Consider the following 19,208-nt stretch of genomic DNA (forward strand, 5'->3'; position numbering starts at 1 on the left):
TTTTTCAATATGGTATGCTAATAACACTTGATAGCAATATCTTTTATTGTAGAGCTTATCACATTCATGACATTCTAAAATTATTTTCTAAGGAATTTTGAGCCAGAAGATAAAGCTATCACACATTTAAAACAGAACTTTGCAAGTTATTGCTACAACTGTGTTCAGAATTATCCAAGAGCTTTATTATTATTATTATTTGAGGTAGCATTGATATTTATAACACTATATAAGTTTCAGAATTATCCAAGTGTTACTTCAGAGGCAATGACCCTAAGTAACAGCTGAAATGCAGTTTTTTTTTGTTTTAAAAGTGGACATTTAATTCTCATCTGAACTCTGTTACAATCTTGTTCAAACCAGTCAGACAGTACAGCAGATGAGGACTCTGTATAATTTTAATGGCTGTGCTCTGAGACATACTTCAAAACGGCACACCTGATCCCCCACACTATTGGGATGCCGCTTCTCTGCCTATGAAAACTTCCTGCTGCCCTTCCGTTTGTTTGCAAACCTCAAGCAGCCTAGAGTTTTTGTGATTTCCGAGACTCCAAAAGGAATCTTGGAGAAAGCAAAGGCCATGCGACAGGTTTGGGGAAGAAGTCTTCACCTGCAAAAGCAAAACGAAGTTCAGGTTTACTAGCCCGCGGGCCGCAGATGCCCGCCAGGCAGTTCCTAGCTCCTTTTTAGCGAAAGGCTACCTGATACTTCACTTTGCTCCTCTCTTTGGGAGCCGCGGAAATTTATATTCTTTCAACTCTCTAGACACTAGTCCAGTGTCTCCAGCTCGTATCTTTTGCGTCCTCACTGCCCCGAGCCCGCCCCTTCTATCAGCTCATCGCGCCAAGACCCTGGTCCAGGTTTGGGGACAGTCAGAGAAAAATGAAAAAGATGGCTCAGTTGGGAAAGGAATAAGAATAAGGTGGCCTGTGGCTTGGTCCAGAAATGCCGGTATTACTTAGGCACATCGGCGGGACAAAAGTTTCCTTTGTCAAACTAGTGACCACGTGGCGCTATGGCGGTCATCACCAGCAATCCCATCAGACTGCCAGGCGCGGACCTGGGGACGCGCCAGTCATCTCCTGCGCTGGCCAAGGGGAGCCCCGAAAAGTGGGGGCACCGCGGGAACATGAGAGAGCCAATCTGGAGGACCCAACCAGGCGTAAGAAGGTAGCTCCGGGAGCTGCCCGAAGGGCGGCGTTCCCAGCGGCGGGCTGGTGCGGGATGCGCGACGCGGGGTTCCCGGGGTCGGGGCGCCAAGACTGGGGTCCCGGGGTGGAGTGCGGGGGGCAGGTTCCTGGGGGTAGAGGAGCGCGGAGTGCCAGGCTCCAGAAGCAGTGGGGTACAGACCGCGGCCTTCCCAGGGTGGGGGCGCGGAGGGCGGAGCCCTCGGAGTGGGGCGGGGAGGGGCGGGGCCTCGGGAGCTGGGCGGGCTCGGAGGCGGGGTTCCTGGGGCGGCGGGGCCCGGGCTCCCGGGGGCGGAAGGGCGCTGTTCGGGGGGCGGGGCGGGGGCGGCGCTCGGGCCGCTGGGCGGGGGCTAGGGTCTGGGCCAGGGCCCTGGCCGGGGCGGGGGTGGAGAGCTGCGGGCTGGCAGGGCATGGCGTCCATGGCGGCGGCGATTGCGGCCTCGCGCACGGCCGTCATGAGCGCGAACCGGCCTCTGGACGACCGGGAGCGGAAGCGCTTCACCTACTTCTCGTCGCTAAGCCCCATGGCTCGGAAGATCATGCAGGACAAGGAGAAGATCCGGGAGAAGTACGGGCCCGAGTGGGCGCGGCTGCCGCCGGCTCAGCAAGACGAGATCATCGACCGGTGCCTGGTGGGGCCGAGCGCCCCGGCGCCCGGTGACCCCGAGGAGCTCGGGCGCTTCCCCGGCTTGCGCGGGCCCACGGGCCAGAAGGTGGTGCGCTTCGGGGACGAGGTAGGTGCGGACGGGCCGGCGGCCCCTCCACCCTTCTCCGGCTACGCGATGCGCCCGCGGCCGGGCAGACACCTGCCGGCTAGCAGCCCTCCCTTTCAGACGCGCGGGCAGGGGCTGGAGAGAAGGCGCAGGAACCCGGGTGGGTGGAAGGGGCGGCCTGGAGCCGGAGGTCGGGGCCTGGGGGGCTCCCCGGGGGAGTCTGTGGAGAACCGCCGAGAGAAGGAAGGAGGTCATTCAAGACCCTCCATCTAGACCTGCCCCGACGGGCCGCATTGGACACGAGACTTCTCCCAGAGCTGGAGGCAGTTTTTGGTAGCGAGGCAGACCAAATTGGCCGCAGCAGGGGATTTTAAGCCAGGCCAGCCTAGGTTCTAATCTATTCTGCGATTTAGCTGTCTGACCGTGGGTGACCTAACCTTTTAGAGCCTCAGGTACCCCCAAGAATAATAATACCCACCCCAAGCCTGCTAGGGAAGGTAGTCATTTTATACATAATAATATTGTTAATATTTGATGAGTTGTGCGGAGAGAGTGAAATTGTCAAGCAAGATAACAAGAATAAAGAGGTGCCTTCCGAGATTTCCCAAAGCCTAAGATGTTTCCGAGTGAGCCCCATGTGCAGTTTTGTTTTGGGAGTGAGTGTGGTGGCCCCTCTTTTCCGTTGAAAAACACTGGATACGTTTAAATGAGCTGTTGCAAACCTTTGGTACATATAAGGGCATGTCTGGGCCTCTGACCTAGACACTCTGCTGGGACTTCTAGAGGGATGTTCACTGGAGGAAGAAACCCTGAAGCTAGAAAAAACTCAGGGATGACCCATGGAAACTCACAAAGGCCTGAGTGTTCTGTGCTGCTCAGAAAGTTGGCTTTTTCCTGGAAATGTGTTTAACTAAAACCTGTTTGGTGCCAAATTTGTGGCTCTTGGGCTTTTCAAACTCAACTTTTGGTCCAAGTCGAAAGCAGCAAGCAATATACAATGAAATTCGCATGCTTTGAGGCTGCAAGGATGAGGGGCCTAGCTTGGAGAGATTTTCTGAGGAAGTTGTGGACTGCAGAAGGAATTCTAGTGGAGAAAGGTTTTAATCTGATTTTCAGGCGTGGGTGTGCGGAAACGTTGATTAATACAAAATGTTTGTGGTCATAAACCCGCTTTAATGTGAGAGATGTGTGAGAGGCAGAAATATGCTGCCCACATGGCTTTATTCTGAGAGGATGAAAAGTCTTCATTAGATTTTAAACTCTAAAGGCTTTGCCAGGAAAAACGAGGGTGTGGTAATGGAATGGATGAGCATATACATTTAAAATGTAATCCCAGAGCTGAAACATATTTAATGTGAAAATAAGCATCTCTAAAGATGTTTGCAGTGTTGATGCTCAGATTTGGGTGATGGAAAAGCAGTCAGCCCCTCTTGGAAACATCATGAGTAAATAAACTGTGAGAGGAAATAAACCTGCAAGTACTTACAGATGTTGGAGAGTCACTGTCATTTTCCCTTAGCTAGCTGCCTGGCTAAGAATATCCACATGCCTGTTCATCATCAAAAGGCCTGTGCCATATTGCTGATAAGATATGACCAAGTGGATTGTGTACTCTGATTTCTTAACTGGGTACCAGACTGAGCCATTTGTGAATTTGTAAACCCAAAGCAATTTAACAGCCAATAGAACTTTTTGTTGTGGTACTTGCATATTCTTCCAGGAGCACAAGAGCCCTGTTTTTCAGAACTGAACTTAGCTTTGCAAAACGGCCTGCCTAGGAGCATGATCTGCAAACCTCCTGCCAGGCTCTCAGCATGAGTGGCAGAGACACAGTGAGTTTGAAGAAAGGTACAGAGGAACATTGCCCAGAGCTTTTTGTCTTTTGGGCTACCGTGATTTAATCCCACTAGAGAGTTTAAAGTGTGTTACATCGACTTGGCACCAGAGTCAAGTTGGTGGTCTCATGCCCAGGAGTACAGTTGTCTTGGAGGAGGGTTGGCTCCTGGGGACAAGGGGTGATGATGGGGAGAGGGTGGGGGTAACCCCTCTGTAGGCTGCTGGACAGAGTGGCCCCAGGCTTACCCTGAACCAGTCTGAGTCAGCTGCTCTGTCCCTTCCTGTTTAATCTGCCTTCAGATGTAGTCTCTGTGGCCTCCACAGCCAGTCTTGGAACAGAGACGGCTCCTTGGGCTCCGCCACTGCCAGCATCCACAGTTGGCTCAATGAAGGTTGGGTGCTCAGGTGGACCCCAGCTCTTGCTTTAGCCAGTGTCTGACCTTGGATGACAATCAGGGGGGGCCTCGCTGATACTTGGGAAAGACCACCTGGGATTCTGGGTTCCGAGGGCCTTTCCTAAGGCTGTAATAGGAGGCACCTGGGCTTGGTTGTGAATCTTGGGTTTGCTTTGGCTCCCCATCAACTGACTTTTTGACTGTGGTAATTCATTAATGTCTCTGAACTCCTACAGTGGGAAGAACAGTAACAGGATGATAGAAGAGCTTGTATGTAGGAAACGCCTATGGGACTAAAAATGGCTGCTGCTGCCAGTGGCGAAAATGTCAGTATTAAGGTTGTTAGCTGTAGTCTGTTTGTGTCCACTTTTGAAAATCACTGTCGTGAAATAAATTCCTCCCACTGCTAAGCTTAGAGTCGACTGTGTAGAGTCCCATGTGAGAAGGAGCTCTGTTCTGATGAGCTCTGGGGATTCACCTTGGGGCACATAGTGAAAGCTGGGCTTGCTCTGTCCACAGTGTGAATGTGAGGTGCCCTGACTCCTGATCAGCCATCATTCCAGCCTCAGATTGTGCCCCCCTTTCAGCTATCATGAAGGACCAGGACATTGCCTATTTCTTTGAATAGCCTCTATCCTGTTGCCAGTAACATTTTTGCATCCCAGACAGCCACATTTTACGTCAGATCATGCGAATACAGCCTTCAAATGTGGCTGTCATCCAGGCCTTGTTATGTGTGGCAGGAACAAGCAAGTGGAAACTTACTTGTGTGTTGATGGTCATGGATCTTGGTGGCAGGGAGTGTGGTCAGGGCTCGACTCACACGTGCAGTTGGCACATGTGGGGCTGCTCTGTGTAGGACAGGTGTGGCAGCATGCCATCTGTGTGTTCGTTTGTACGTTTGCTGTCTGTAAAGCAAGAGGACCAGTATCCAGGCCCAGATCCACCCTTGCTGGGAGGACAGGACTGACGCAGAGAGGGAGGCTGGCTGCCTGCTTTTGAGCGTGTAAGCCGTGAAGGGTTCTATAAGTTTTTTGGTTTTTACTACCTTGGCAGTCAACCGAGTGACTATTTCCCTAAGCCTAGTATGTTAGACACTAGAGTCATTCATTCTTTAGGGATGCTTAGCCTTCCTAGGTGGCTCAGTGGTAAAGAATCCACCTGCCAGTGCAGGAGACGCAAGAGATGCAGGTTCAATCCCTGGGACGAGAAGATCCCCTGGAGGAGGAAATGGCAACTTGCTCCAACATTCTTGCCTGGAAAATTCCAGGGACAGAGGAGCCTGGAGGGCTGCAGTTCATGGGGCCACAAAGAGTTGGACATGACTGAGTGACCAAGCATGCCCAGCTCACCAGACCTCTCGGGCTTACAGGTCTTGCTTGGAACAGACAGGGACATTGGGTGTGCCCTTTGCATCACATGTTTAGTCTGGACGTTAAAGCATGTTTGCAAATAGGTGCTTTCAGCAGTTTGACTTGCCCTGTGCTTCTCAATTCCTGCCTTCTTCCTACAGCAGTAAAAGTCTGGGGAATGGCTTATTTTGGGAGATGAAGAGTTTTTTCATCTAGGGAAATTTAGGTATCACCCCAGTCGGCCTCCACAGCTTCCTGTTATCAAATAGCAAAAACAGAAAACAAAACCCTGACTTTCTAGGCACGTGTAGCTCTCTGCACCCTGCCCTTTCTCCCAGATTCTTGCCACTGATCTAGCAGGATCTGAGAATTCAGGGTTCTGAGCTCCATGCCACAACTAGGCTCCAGATAAGCCATAAGCAGGTGAACTCAGAAATTTGGGCAGCCGGAGTGTTGCCTCTCATGTACCTACTTGCCTGTTTCACCTCTTTATAAAGTAAGTGGGGCTGGGCAGGAAGGATGTTCCCATGTGCCAACCCCAGGGACCTGGATCTGGATTTTGAGTGTTGGAGAATGTGGGTTGTAAGCCCTGGAGCCAGACAGCTCCACCTCCTGTTCAGCAGCTTAGCATGACCAGCTGCTGTTGGAAGGAGGTGTTCCCCCAGCCTGTGTGTCCCTCCCCCTCCTGCAGGAACCAGAGGATGGCTGGCTGCTCTTTCACTCCACCTGGCCTTCACCTCCTTTTCTGGGGCTGCGTCTTGGCCTTCCTGACTCCTGCAGGAAGTCAGGAGACCGCCTGCAGGCCTCTGAAGGCCCCTCAGTTTTCCACAGCCCCGCCGCCTGTCCAGCTCCTGCTCCCCCATGGCTGGTGAAGCACCCTTTCCTGAAGTGCTCAGGAGGAGGGGGTCAGTATGGAGCCCCCCAGTCAGCAGACTTTGATGAGCTGCTGGCATCCAGGCCATGCCCTTTGGGCTGCCTGCAAAGGGTCACCTTGCCCTCTCTCCTTAGGGTCTAGGCTGGACAGCCTAGATGTTTGTGTTTTAAAATAAATTAATTAAAGTATACAATTTCTAAACTGACACACCTGTGTGTGCATGTATGTTAAGTCGCTTCACTTGTGTCTGTCTATTTGTGACACCATGTACTGTAGCCCGCCACGCTTCTCTGTCTGTGGGATTCTCCAGGCAAGAACACTGGAGTGGGTTGCCATGCCCTCCTCCAGGGGATCTTCCTGACCGAGGGATCGAACCCGCGTCCCCTGCATCTCCTGCATTTCAGGTGGATTCTTTACCACTGAGCCAGCAGGGAAGCCCAGCGTACCTGTATGTTACTGTTAAAAGTTTCAAACAGTGCAGAAGCAGCATTATGAAGTAGTTGGTAGTCCTTCCAGAATTCTCCCCAATTATTAAATCTTCGTCAGATTTGAGTTTGGTTGGCTCTGTGGCTTCCTGATGCAGGACTTGTGATGTGTGAGGTCACCTCTTCTTCCCCTTTTGCTTCAGCAGCTTGGCTTTTTATTTTTTAGCCTTTGGCCCCCAAGTGAGAAATTTGAGAGTTACCTTTTCAGTGTTTTGGACTTTTTTTTTTTTAAGAAAGGTGGAATGTGTAATTATGAATCCCACACTTCTGTCCGGCAGATGCATGCGTTCTTTAGAAAAGATGACAGGGTGGATGTGGTTTATCAAGTCCTGGTGCCTGTGCCCTGGCTCCAAGCAGGAGTTGAGAACGTGGCCGTGGGTCCATGTTCACCTCCACAGGCCGTGAGGAGGAGGCTGTGGGTCTCTTCCCCAGATTTCCCTTTGCAGACAGATAGTTCTCTGTCCAGAGAAGCACCTGGCCTGGGACCCTGCATAGCTGGTGCCTCTGGAAGAGGAAGGGTATTGAAACTCTCTCCCTGGGAGCTGAGGCAGCCACACTGGTCCCCCTGCCCCTGCCCTTGGGTGTGTGGCCCCGTAATTACCAGGGAACAGGTTTTGCAAAAAAATGAAATGACTTGCTCCTTGTCTCCCAGGGTGAGGGGCAGGGCTGGGAAGCCTATTGGCACATGTGAAGTCATCTTGTAATTGATGGGAGTTACTTTGACATTCTAAGGTAAGAAGAAAAAATCTATTTCTCAGAAAAATAAATCAAGGCCAGACCTGTCTTAAACTTCCTACTCCGTGCTCCTGTTTGTTTCCTCTGACCTCCCCACCCACCTTCCGTGGCCACCTTGGCACGGAGCTTTTGTTTTTGCTAAGGTCTGTGAAGGCCTGAGTTTCTGTGCTTGTGTTCCTGATGGAACCTGTCCAGTAGTTAAACTGTAACTCTTTTTCTGTTGTCAGAACTGCAGTTTTGTTCCTCCAGTGATGGAAACCGTCTTATCTCTGCAGAATTAAGTGTATTCAATACTGCAGGTCAAAGGGGAAAGTATCCATTCCATAAATATATAAACAATAGTCCCTAAGAATAAGCAGTTGGTTAAAAAAAAAGAACATATTCTTCTCCCTTACTCCTTCCTTTTTTTTTTTTTTGGTGGACTTTATTTTTCAGAGCATTGCTAGGTTCACAGCATGACCGAGCAGAAAGTACAGAGGTTTCCATATACCCACCTCCTTATACATGCACAGCCCCTCCCCACACAGAATCAACAGCCCCCCATCACAGCGGTGCATTTACTATAATCAGTGAAGCTACACACCGTCACCCAGTTTATAGTTTACATTACAGTTCACTCTTTTGTAAAATGTATATTTTCACTATTTTTTAATAATCTAATTAGCCAATTTTTGGCTGCGCTGGATTCTAGTTGCTGGGCACAGGCTTTCTCTAGTTGCAGTGAGCAGTGCTCACGGTGCTCTTGGCCGTGGGGTGAGGGCTTCTCACTGCTGTGCCTTCGCTTGTCGCGGAGCACAGACTGTAGGCGCGGGGCTTTCCTGGCTGTGGTGCATGAGCTTAGTTGCTCCACAGCATGTGGGATCTTCCCGGATCAGGGATTGAACCCATGTCTCCTGCATTGGCAGGTGGATTCTTAGCCACTGCGCCACCAGGGAAGCCCTATAGTTCACTCTTGATATTGGACATTCAGTGGTTTGGACTAATGTTTGAGGATTCAATTCCATCATTATACTGATAGTACCATACAGAGTATCTCACTGTCCTAAAAACCCTGTATGCTTTTAGTGTTCATCCCTTTCTCCCCTGCAGTCCCTAGCAACTGCTTATCTTTTTACTATTACCATAGTTTTGCCTTTTCCAGATGACCTGGTTGAAATCATGGAGTCTGCAGCCTTTTCTGACTGTCTTCTGTCACTTAGTAATATACATTAAGTTTCCTCTGTGTCTTTTCATGGCTTGATGATAGCCCATTCTTCTTAGCACTGAATAATAGTCTACAGCCTGAATGTACCACAGTTTTCTTAGCCATTCATAGCCATTCACCCATGAAAGGACATCTTAGTTACTTCTAGGTCTTGGCATTTATGATTGAAGCTGCTATAAGCAACCATGTGTAGGTGTTTATGTGGACCTAAGGAGATCCAGCCAGTCCATCCTAAAGGAAATCAGTCCTGAATATTCATTGGAAGGACTGATGCTGAAGCTGAAGCTCCAATACTTTGGCCACCTGATACAGAGAAATGACTCATTTGAAAACACCCTGATGCTGGGAAAGATTGAAGGCCAGAGAAGGAGACAACAGAGGATGAGATGGTTGGATGGCATCACCGACTTGATGAACATGAGTCTGAGCAAGCTCCAGAAGTTGGTGATGGACAGGGAGGCCTGGAGTGCTGTAGTCCATGGGGTCGCAAAGAGTCCGACATGACTGAGCAACTGAACTGCAGTTTTCAACTCATTCAGCTAAATACCAGGAGTATGATTCCCTCCCTTCTGTTTTTAACATGCTCCTGTGAGTTTGAGGTGCAGACTGACACTAAGCAGGCCGTCAGGAAGAAGGTGCTTGGTGCAGGATGTGCCAAGAGGCCCGGGCCGGGATGAGATAGTCAGCCACGCAGGGAGTGTCTGTCCTCCTCCTAAAGGCTCTGCCATCTGAGCGTCATTTCTCTAGCTTGGAGTGTTTCACAGTTTAAACTTCTCACCTTTAAGCCAAAATGGCACCATCTATCAATCAACTGGAAACTCCCCCAATTTATGGACTTAGGAGGACAATGATAATGTATGGTTCCAGTGAGCACTGCTTCTGAACCACTCAAGAAAAATCAGATGTATTTCTGGGGAGCTTGATGGTTGGGATTCTAACTTTTAGAGACTCAGCCCTCTAGGTGGCAGGAGAAATTTAACAAACAGCACACCATATTTTGACTCTATAACATCAGAGTATTTATGATTACATACTTATTGTAGTTATGCAGAGGCTTTATTAGAAATGCTGTTGCAGTAGTTGTATGTAATCTTTGAACTCTGGAAAGAATGAAATGAAAGCAGCCATTTAGTTCAGTTCAGTCGCTCAGTTGTGTCTGACTCTGCGACCCCATGGACTGCAGCACATCAGGCTTCCCTGTCCATCACCAATTCCTGGAGCTTGCTCAAACTCATGTCCATCAAGTCAGTGATGCCATCCAACCATCTCATCCACTGTCGTCCCCTTCTTCTCTCGCCTTCAATCTTTCCCAGCATCAGGGTCTTTTCCAGTGAGTCAGTTCTTCACATCAGGTGGCCAAAGTATTGGAGTTTCAGCTTCAGCATCAGTCCTTCCAATGAATATTCAGGACTGATTTCCTTTAGGATGGACTGGTTGGATCTCCTTGCAGTCCAAGGGACTCTCAAGAGTCTTCTCCAACACCACAGTTCAAAAGCATCAATTTTTCGGCGTTCAGCTTTCTCTATAGTCCAACTCTCACATCCATACATGACTACTGGAAAAACTATAGCATTGCATAGACGGACCTTTGTTGGCAAAGTAATGTCTTTGCTCTTTACTATGCTGTCTAGGTTGGTCATAGCTTTTCTTCCAAGGAGCAAGTGTCTTTTAATTTCATGGCTGCATTCACCATCTGCAGTGATTTTGGATCCCCCAAAAATAAAGTCAGCCACTGTTTCCACTGTTTCCCATCTAGCTGCCATGAAGTGATGGGACCAGATGCCATGATCTTAGTTTTCTGAATGTTGAGTTGTAAGGCACCTTTTTCACTCTCCTCTTTCACTTTCATCAAGAGGCTCTTTAGTTCTTCTTCACTTTCTGCCATAACAGTGGTGTCATCTGCGTATCTTAGGTTATTGATATTTCTTCCAGCAATCTTGATTCCAGCTTGTGCTTCATCTAGCCCAGCATTTCTCATGATGTACTCTGCATATAAGTTAAATAAGCTGGGTGACAGTATACAGCCTTGACATACTCCTTTCCCCATTTGGAACCAGTCTGTTGTTCCATGTCCGGTTCTAACTGTTGCTTCTTGACCTGCATACAGATTTCTCAGGAGGCAGATCAGGTGGTCTGGTATTCCCATTTCTTTAAGAATTTTCCAGTTTGTCGTGATCCACACAGTCAAAGGCTTTGGCATAGTCAGTAAAACAAGTAGATGTTTTACTGGAACTCTCTTGCTTCTTCAGTGATCCAGCAGATGTTGGCAATTTGATCTCGGGTTCCTCTGCCTTTTCTAAATCCAGCTTGTACATCTGGAAGTTCATGTACTGTTGAAGCCTGGCTTGGAGGTTTTTGAGCATTACAATGCTAGCATGTGAGATGAGTGCAATTGTGCAGTAGTTTGAGCATTCTTTGGGATTGCCTTTCTTTGGGGTTGGATGGAAAACTGACCTTTTCCAGTCCTGTGGCCACTGCTGAATTTTCCAAATTTGCTGGCATATTGAGTGGAGTACTTCAACAGCATCATCTTTTAGGATTTGAAATAGCTCAGCTTGAATTCCATCACCCCCACTAGCTTTGTTTGTAGCAATACTTCCTAAGGCCCACTTGACTTTGCATTCCAGGATGTCTGGCTTTAGGTGAGTGATTACACCGTCGTGGATATCTGGGTCACGAAGATCTCTTTTGTACAGTTCTTCTGTGTATTCTTGCCACCTCTTCTTAATATCTTCTGCTTCTGTTAGGTCCATACCATTTCTGTCCTTTATTGTGCCCATCTTTGCATGAATTGTTCATTTGGTATCTCTGATATTTTTGAAGAGATTTCTAGTCTTTCCCATTCTATTGCTTTCCTCTATTTCCTTGCATTGATCATTGAGGGAAGCTTTCTTATCTCTAAAGCAGCCTTTAGACATGATTTGCTGAGGCCTTTAGAGGTGATTTGCTTTCTCCCATAAAGGTGGTGTCATCTGCATATCTGAGGTTATTGATATTTCTTTAGCAGCATTTAGATATGATTTGCTGAGGCCTTGCAGTGTTTAGCAGACTGTTTGCTTTGGTTGATTATACTGATGACGTAGAGCATGGTTTTGCCTGCTTCAAAGTGGGGTAGGTGAGAGCCAGCCCAGAAAACTGCGGGCCTCTTGTGAGAGCAGCCAGCATCCAGGTTGGTTTACTAGAAGTCCTTACTTGGGAGTGATGAGAGCTGTGTAGCAGTATTGATTGAGGCCACCTCTACAGGTGGGGTGGCCTGGGCAGAGAGGTGGGCGCCTGAGCCTTGGAGGTCAGCATGTGCAGCCTTCGTGGCCAGGTGCCTCCATGAGAAGCGGGAGTCAGGTGTCCTGTGGAGGACTGACGTAGGCGAGCTACCCATGGGAACTGCTGCATTAGAATGACTTAGGGAGTTGTTGGATCATAACCAGGTGGCACCAGTGGTAAAGAATTCGCTTGCCGATGCAGAAGATGCAGGAGATGCAAGTTCAATCCCTGGGTCGGGAAGATCCCCTGGAGGAGGGCATGGCAACCCACTCCAGTATTCTTGCCTGGAGAATCCCCATGGACAGAGGAGCTTGACAGACTACAGTCCATGAGTTTGCAGAGAGTCAGACATGACTGAGCACACACACTCAGGGAGCTGTTGGTTTTCTAAAACTATGTCAGGTGGGACTCACAGCTTCTGCCTGTTAAAACAGCACCGGCATCCGGTCCCATCACTTCATGGCAAGTAGATGGGGAAACAGTGGAAACAGTGGCTGACTTTATTTTTCTGGGCTCCAAAATTACTGCAGATGGTGATTGCAGCCATGAAATTAAAAGGCGCTTACTTCTTGGAAGGAAAGTTATGACCAACCTAGATAGCATATTAAAAAGCAGAGACATTACTTTGCCAACAAAGGTCCATCTGGTCAAGGCTATGGTTTTTCCAGTGGTCATGTATGGATGTGAGAGTTGGACTGTGAAGAAAGCTGAATGCCGAAAAATTGATGCTTTTGAACTGTGGTGTTGGAGAAGACTCTTGAGAGTCCCTTGGACTGCAAGGAGTTCCAACCAGTCCATTCTAAAGGAGATCAGTCCTGGGTGTTCATTGGAAGGACTGATGCTGAAGCTGAAAGTCCAGTACTTTGACCACCTGATGCGAAGAGCTGACTCATTGGGAAAGACCCTGATGCTGGGAGGGATTGGGGGCAGGAGGAGAAGGGGACGACAGAGGATGAGATGGTTGGATGGCATCACCGACTCAATGGACATGAGTCTGAGTAAACTCCGGGAGTTGGTGATGGATAGGGAGGCCTGGCGTGCTGTGGTTCATGGGGTCACAAAGAGTTGGACACAACTGAACAACTGAACTGAACTGAACTGAGGTGATTCTGGTTTACAGCTAGGTCTGAAACCTTTAAGCTAAGAGTGCTCTTTAGAGAGCCTTGAATCTGGTGTCTATGAATGGCACAAGCCTGGACCCAAGACCAGTAAGGACCTAGGAAGTGGCCATCCCCTCAGGCTACCTGGGACAGTTGTGCCAGAGAGAGGGCATCTGCAGAAAGGTGCAGTTTTTTTCAGGTTGCAGAGTGGTCCCCAGCCTGTCCCTCAGTGAGGCCTGGAGAGGAAACAAGACTCTCAGAGTGCTTCAGGGGTCTCCGAAGCACTTCTTTTGACTGTTGTAGGAAAGGTACCTCTCCCTGTCTGCCGGCTGCTAGTGACCTGGTTTTGTGGAGGGGAAGCTCAGAGTTGCTCTGTAATGCCCGTGCTCCTGGCCCCGCTTCCTCAGCTGGCCTGTGGGCCCGGCTGATGGTCATCCACTGTGGACACTGCCATCCACAGCTGCTGCCCCCTACGCTGGAGACCAAATGAAGTTCACTGGCTCTGAAGTTGGGAAGGAAGTTATAAAAGAAGAAATGACTCATTAGTATCCAGTCATAGAGGAGAGGCTAATATTTATAACATTTCACCTTTGAAATGAACTTTAAGTCCAGAATTTCTCACTTTAGAATAGTTTTGGAATAGTCATGACTTTTACAGATAAACCAACCGATTCTCTATGAGTTACTGTCGCCAAATAATTTCAAAGGCAAGATGACCAAAATCCTTAAAAATTTTAATAGTGAAAATTGCGTTTAGTGTAGAATGGAGTGGATTTCAGGGTGTCTGGTATTGGTTGCAGCTTGTGGTATGTTGGGAAATGTTCGGCATCTGGCATCAGGGCAGCGAGGGGAGCGGCCCTCCTGTGGAGCACCCGCTGGTTGCCATGGAGATGCTCCCCTCGGTCCTGTCCAAGCCCCAAGTTGGCCCACGGAATCAGAGCCAGTCAGGAAGGTGCAGCGACCCCACTGTGTGTTGTTACAGATGCACTTTCTATCTTGCAGGTACAATAGATATAAGTAACGTGAGGAGAATAGATGATAGCAAGACAGACTAAAGTAATTAGGAAATGATGTTTTTAGTGTTTGTTTCCCTTGTCAGGTTGTTTTTTTGTTTTTTTGGAGTGGGGAGGGGTCACTTTTATTTTGAAAAATAATTTTCAGAGCAATGTAAGGTTCCCAGCAAAAGTGAGTAGAAAGTATAGATTTCTGACATACTCGCTACCGTCACACACGTGCCGCCTCTTCCAATACCAATGTGGCCCACCAGAGCGGGACATTTGTCACAGTGGATGAACCTACATACCATTATTGCCCTAAGTCCATAGTTTGCACTGCAGTTTACTCTTGCTGCTGCACATTCTGGGTTTTGAGAAAAGTATCCGTCATTACAGTATGTACAGAGTAGTTTCACTGTCCCAAAAATCCTCTGCCTTCTCATCCCTCCTTCCATTTAACCCTGGCAACCACTGATCTTCCTGTCTCTATAATGTTATCTTTTCCAGAATGTCGTGTAGTTCGAGTCATATAATACATTCAGGTTTTTGAATTGTGGTAACATACTCATGACATAACATTGGCCATTCTCACCATTTTTTAGGCGTACAGTCACGACATTCCCAGTGTTGTACAGCTGCCACCACCACTGTCCATTTCTAGAACCTTGCAGTTCTGATGCCGGTTTGCATCCCATGGCCTGGAGAGCCTGCGCTGGCTGCCAGGGCTGTTAGTGGCTGGAGTCTGCAGCTGGGCAATGGCTGACATCAGAGCTTCAATCGCGGTTTGGTTTGGCGTGTTTATTTTTGTTGAGTGCTTTATTATTTTTTTATGAGCTTGGAACTGCAGAAATCTAAGGAATTTGCCCCTTGACTCAGCTTCTTGCTGGAGCAAACAAAAGATTATTGACTTGACATCAGGTTATGGAGAAATCACAGGGTGCCCCTCTGTCTGCAGCCCTTTTGGAATTTCAGCCAACATGGGCTTCAGCCACTGGAGCCTGCTGGCTTACCATGCTCCAGGCTATGTCTTTGCTCCTAAGAGTCTTTTTCTTTTTTTAAACAATAACGAATTCTTTATTACTCCATGAGTACATATACAAATTTTAGACATCTTATCCATTTCAACCAGAGATGACTACCAATAAAACTTTCCTTTCATGTTTGTTTATCAGATTTTATAAAATATATTTACTGTTTCCCAAATTCTTCACCAAGGAATTATGAGGAATAATTCTTTTAAAAGTATACAATATGTACAAGAATGATCAAATATAGCTTAAATGAAGCATTGTTATAGAAAGTGTATTTCATTGGTTCCCTCTGATACTCCTGTTCGATTTTTTGTTTATTTCATGTAATATTGTTTTTTCATCTTCATTTTTTCTTTCATTAACAAAATTACCTAAGGAGGAATACATTTATAACTTCTATATGTATATTGGTAGGGAAGAAGATAGGCCAGGATTACTGTAGAAAAAAGCTGGAAAAATAGAAAAGAAGGTTGTTCCTAAGAGTCTTGCACTCATTCACCTTCCAAACTCCCAAACCTTCTTACTGTGTTCTTTACAGATTTCAAAGGGACTCAAGCTGCATAATTAATATTCAGAGGATTGATCATATCACACGAGAAGGGATGTGTCCTGCTTTTAGTCAGTGATCCTGCTCCCTGTCTGTCTCTGCTTGCCCACTGAATCTCCACGCACCTCCTCTGTCCCCTGAGGTGGCCACTGGGTTGTCTCTCACCAGGACAGAGGGAACACATTTGCCATTGGTTTCCCTTTGTCCTTTTTTCACTGGTCCAAATCTAGAATAAAGGGGACTTACATCCCATCAGCCTCCTTTATTTTTCCCATCTGACAAAGTCTTTCTTGTTGTATTGCTTCTATGAGGAACTTAGAGGGTCCTGAGATCATAGAATTTTAAGGACTTTCAGGTCATTTAGCTCAACTACACTTTTCTCCCACTTCCTGACCACACACACCTGGACTGAGGGCCCTCTTAGCTGAGACTTGTTAACTCACATTTCTACTTTTGGAGGGACACAGTTTGTAAATTATAGCATAAACATGGGCTTAACTGCACAGTGGGGACACAGTTGGCCCATGTTGCCTCATGTTTTTAGTTTTGCTTGAGAGTCAGGAATGATAGAAGACATAGCTTAGAGACTGAGGCTGGGAATGAAGTTTGTACTAAAAAAAGTGGGCCCTTTGCAGAACTGGGCCACCTCCTGGAGGAGGGGGAGCCAGGTGACCTACCTCTAGGGGCAAGGAGTGCTTCTGGGTGGGAAGACGCTATGTCCCTGGGGTGCTTTATGCAAGAACAGTCTCAATTCAAGTACTTAATCCCATTTTCAATCTGGATCGCCCAAGATATCCCAGTTTTTGGTTCAGAAAATATGATCCCCAGTAGAAGCTGGGCCCAGATGAGACATTTGCTAGTATAGGAATACAGGTGGAAGGGTGGAGAAGTAGCCAAGGGAAGGAGATTTTTACAAGCTTTTATTTAGGCTGGTGGACCCAAGGTCAAATCTCGTGACTATTTTAAAGGGCTCCTTTTATCCTGTTCTGCTTGTGAGGGTCAGAATGATTCTGAGTTTTCATTATAATTGCATTTTTTTTCATTGATTTGCTGATCATTGCCTTTGAGATTTCTGGGAGGCACTTATTAGGATTGGGGTGGGGCTCCATTTAAAAATTGGGTACTGGTGTTGACTGCAAATAATTTTATGACATTCTTTTCACTGTTGTTCAGTTACGAAGTTGTGTCTGGCTCTTTGAGACCTCAGGGACTGCAGCAGGCCAGGCTTCCCTGTCCTTCACCATCTCCCAGAATTTGCTGAAAATCATGTCCATTGAGTCAATGATGGCATCCAACCTTCTCATCCTCTGTTGTCCCCTTCTCCTCCTGCCCTCAATCTTTCTCAGTATCAGGGTCTTTTCCAATGTGTTTGAAAGCATTCCTTTCATATGTGACCTCATTTAATCCTCACAACAACCCTGCAAGGCAAGTGTGATTCTCCTTTTACAGATGGGGAAACTGAGGCTCAAAAGGATAAGTCATCATCTCCTGGCCACATGGCTAATTGGTGGTAGGGCTGAGACCTGAGCCCAGAAACCCTGTTCCCTTTCTGTTCAGCTTCCCTGTCACCAAGTTTGTCCTGGGACTCCCAGGCATCCATCTAATATCTGCTTGGCAGGGGACAGGCATGCCTGGCAGCCTCGGTCCGCAGAGTGAGGGGAAGCCAGACCCAGAAGGTCAACATATTCTCTGCAGAGTGTGATGATGTCAGGCTTGTTCAGAGCCAGGAGTTGGGATTCTTCCTAAATTTTGGTTCCCCCATGGCCTTGGGTGGTTGTTTGCACAGGGTATGTTTGGGTTTGGATTTCAGATTTATTCTTGAATTTTTATTTCAGGACATAACTTGGCAAGATGAGCACTCTGCCCCTTTCTCCTGGGAAACAAGGGTAAGTTGGATTAAATTTAGATTTGTTTATCTTTTATAAAAAGTGATGTGATTAGGTATTCTCCTTTCAGCACTTGGGAGGTCAGATGCACCCTCTGCTGGTAGGAAAGGATAGGAGGTGGGGCGGGGGCCTGTGCTAGGTTAGGTGCTAGGTTTGGTGATGGATTTAAAGTGAGGGGGTTGGTGGCACAAGGGTCCGTATGACAAAGCCTTAAGGGAAGCTTTTGGTGGGGGTGGGATAAGAGCAACTTTTATTAAAATGAAATCAGAAGGGCAACAGAGGCAGCAAGTTGGGTGGATGTGGGGGCCGAGTGCAGATCCATCAGAATGGCCTGGAAGAGTCAGCTCTAAGGCAGAGAGTCCTGAGTGGAAGAGAGGAGGGAGAGACTGTTCTTTGTACCTTGTGAAGTTGAAATAGCCAGTGAATACACACGGACAGCTCAGCCTGGGTCCCTGAATGCTGGTGTCCAGTCATTCATTCATTGTTATCAGTGTTACTGTGGCCGAAGTTGCTTAAGAGTATCAAGCTTCTCTGGGTTGATCCATTTCCCCATTCTCCCTAGTTGTCCCAGAACAAGTGCATTAGTAAGTACCAAAATGACAAAAAGGTAGGTGTCTCAAATCCAAGGAAAAAGACCAGGATTCTCTGAATTCTAGAACTTTTGCTGCTGTGTGTTGGAGGATCCTTTCCGTGATGGAGGTGACTGTAATGGCTCAGTGCCTGGACTAGGGCTTAGGCTTGAGGTCAGATCAGGGCTTTCAAGCACGATACTTGAAGGGGCTTGTTCTTGTCCCTGCAGTTGTTTATCCCAGTAGAAATGGCCTCCACAGGGCTGTAGGAAGGGTGGGTCAGAGTGGGATGAAGCAATGAGAGGGTCTGCAAGTGACTCAAGTCTGAGAGGCTCTCACGTGGGGTTCTGTGTCTAAGAACAAATGACGGACTTGACAAGGGCCTGTCTGGATCCGGAGAGCTGGCGTCCTTGCCCATAGGTGGCACTGTAACCAACAATGACTGCCCCAAGTGATGCGATGCCCCTGGGATGAGGAAGCCTGTGAAAGCTAAGGTGACTCTTATGTGGGAGTTAGGAGGTGGCTTTTGAGAATACTTAGCATTAATGCAGATGAACATGTTCATTCGGCCAGCACAGACTCCTGCCTTCAGGGAACCAGAACGTTGGGTCCTAAATGTCCTAAAAATAAAGATGCAAACATCTGCATCCTGTGTGTCTTTTTATTTTTTATTTTTTAAATTTCTGAGGCAGATGAATAACCTAAGTCTAAACAGAGGGCAGGGTGAGCGACAGAGTTCTGCCTGGAAGCTGAATCCTTCAGGATATGGACACTGGTTAAGGGGTGTCTGAGGGCCGGTGGGAGGGAGCCAGGGATATGGAGGAGCACCCTGGAATTGCAGTTTCAGAGCTCTGAAGTCCGACAACAAATCCCTGGTCCAGGAACAGGGCAGAGGTAGTTGGAAGTGGGTGGAAAGTATGTCACCACATTGACATTCATCAGGGCACCACTGATGCTTTTCTGTGGGTCCCCCAGATGGGGACCTGAGATGATGTCTAGTAACAGGCAGATGGGCAGTCTGCAGGTTGGAGTGGACAG

General features: G+C 47.8%; 1 protein-coding gene across 1 annotated transcript in view; it reads left to right on the top strand.

The window, feature by feature from the left end:
* The first annotated feature begins 1,539 nt into the window (after window positions 1-1,539).
* The window catches only part of C7H1orf198 (chromosome 7 C1orf198 homolog), a 35,442-nt gene continuing 17,773 nt past the window's right edge, over window positions 1,540-19,208 (top strand). The window contains exons 1-2 of the mRNA XM_020911806.2: window positions 1,540-1,921; window positions 17,551-17,601. Of these exons, the coding sequence (XP_020767465.2) occupies window positions 1,598-1,921; window positions 17,551-17,601 (375 nt within the window). The 5' untranslated portion in view covers window positions 1,540-1,597. The remainder of the gene's footprint in view (window positions 1,922-17,550; window positions 17,602-19,208) is intronic.

Source organism: Odocoileus virginianus, chromosome 7, assembly GCF_023699985.2.
Source record: "Odocoileus virginianus isolate 20LAN1187 ecotype Illinois chromosome 7, Ovbor_1.2, whole genome shotgun sequence".
Taxonomy (NCBI): domain Eukaryota; kingdom Metazoa; phylum Chordata; class Mammalia; order Artiodactyla; family Cervidae; genus Odocoileus; species Odocoileus virginianus.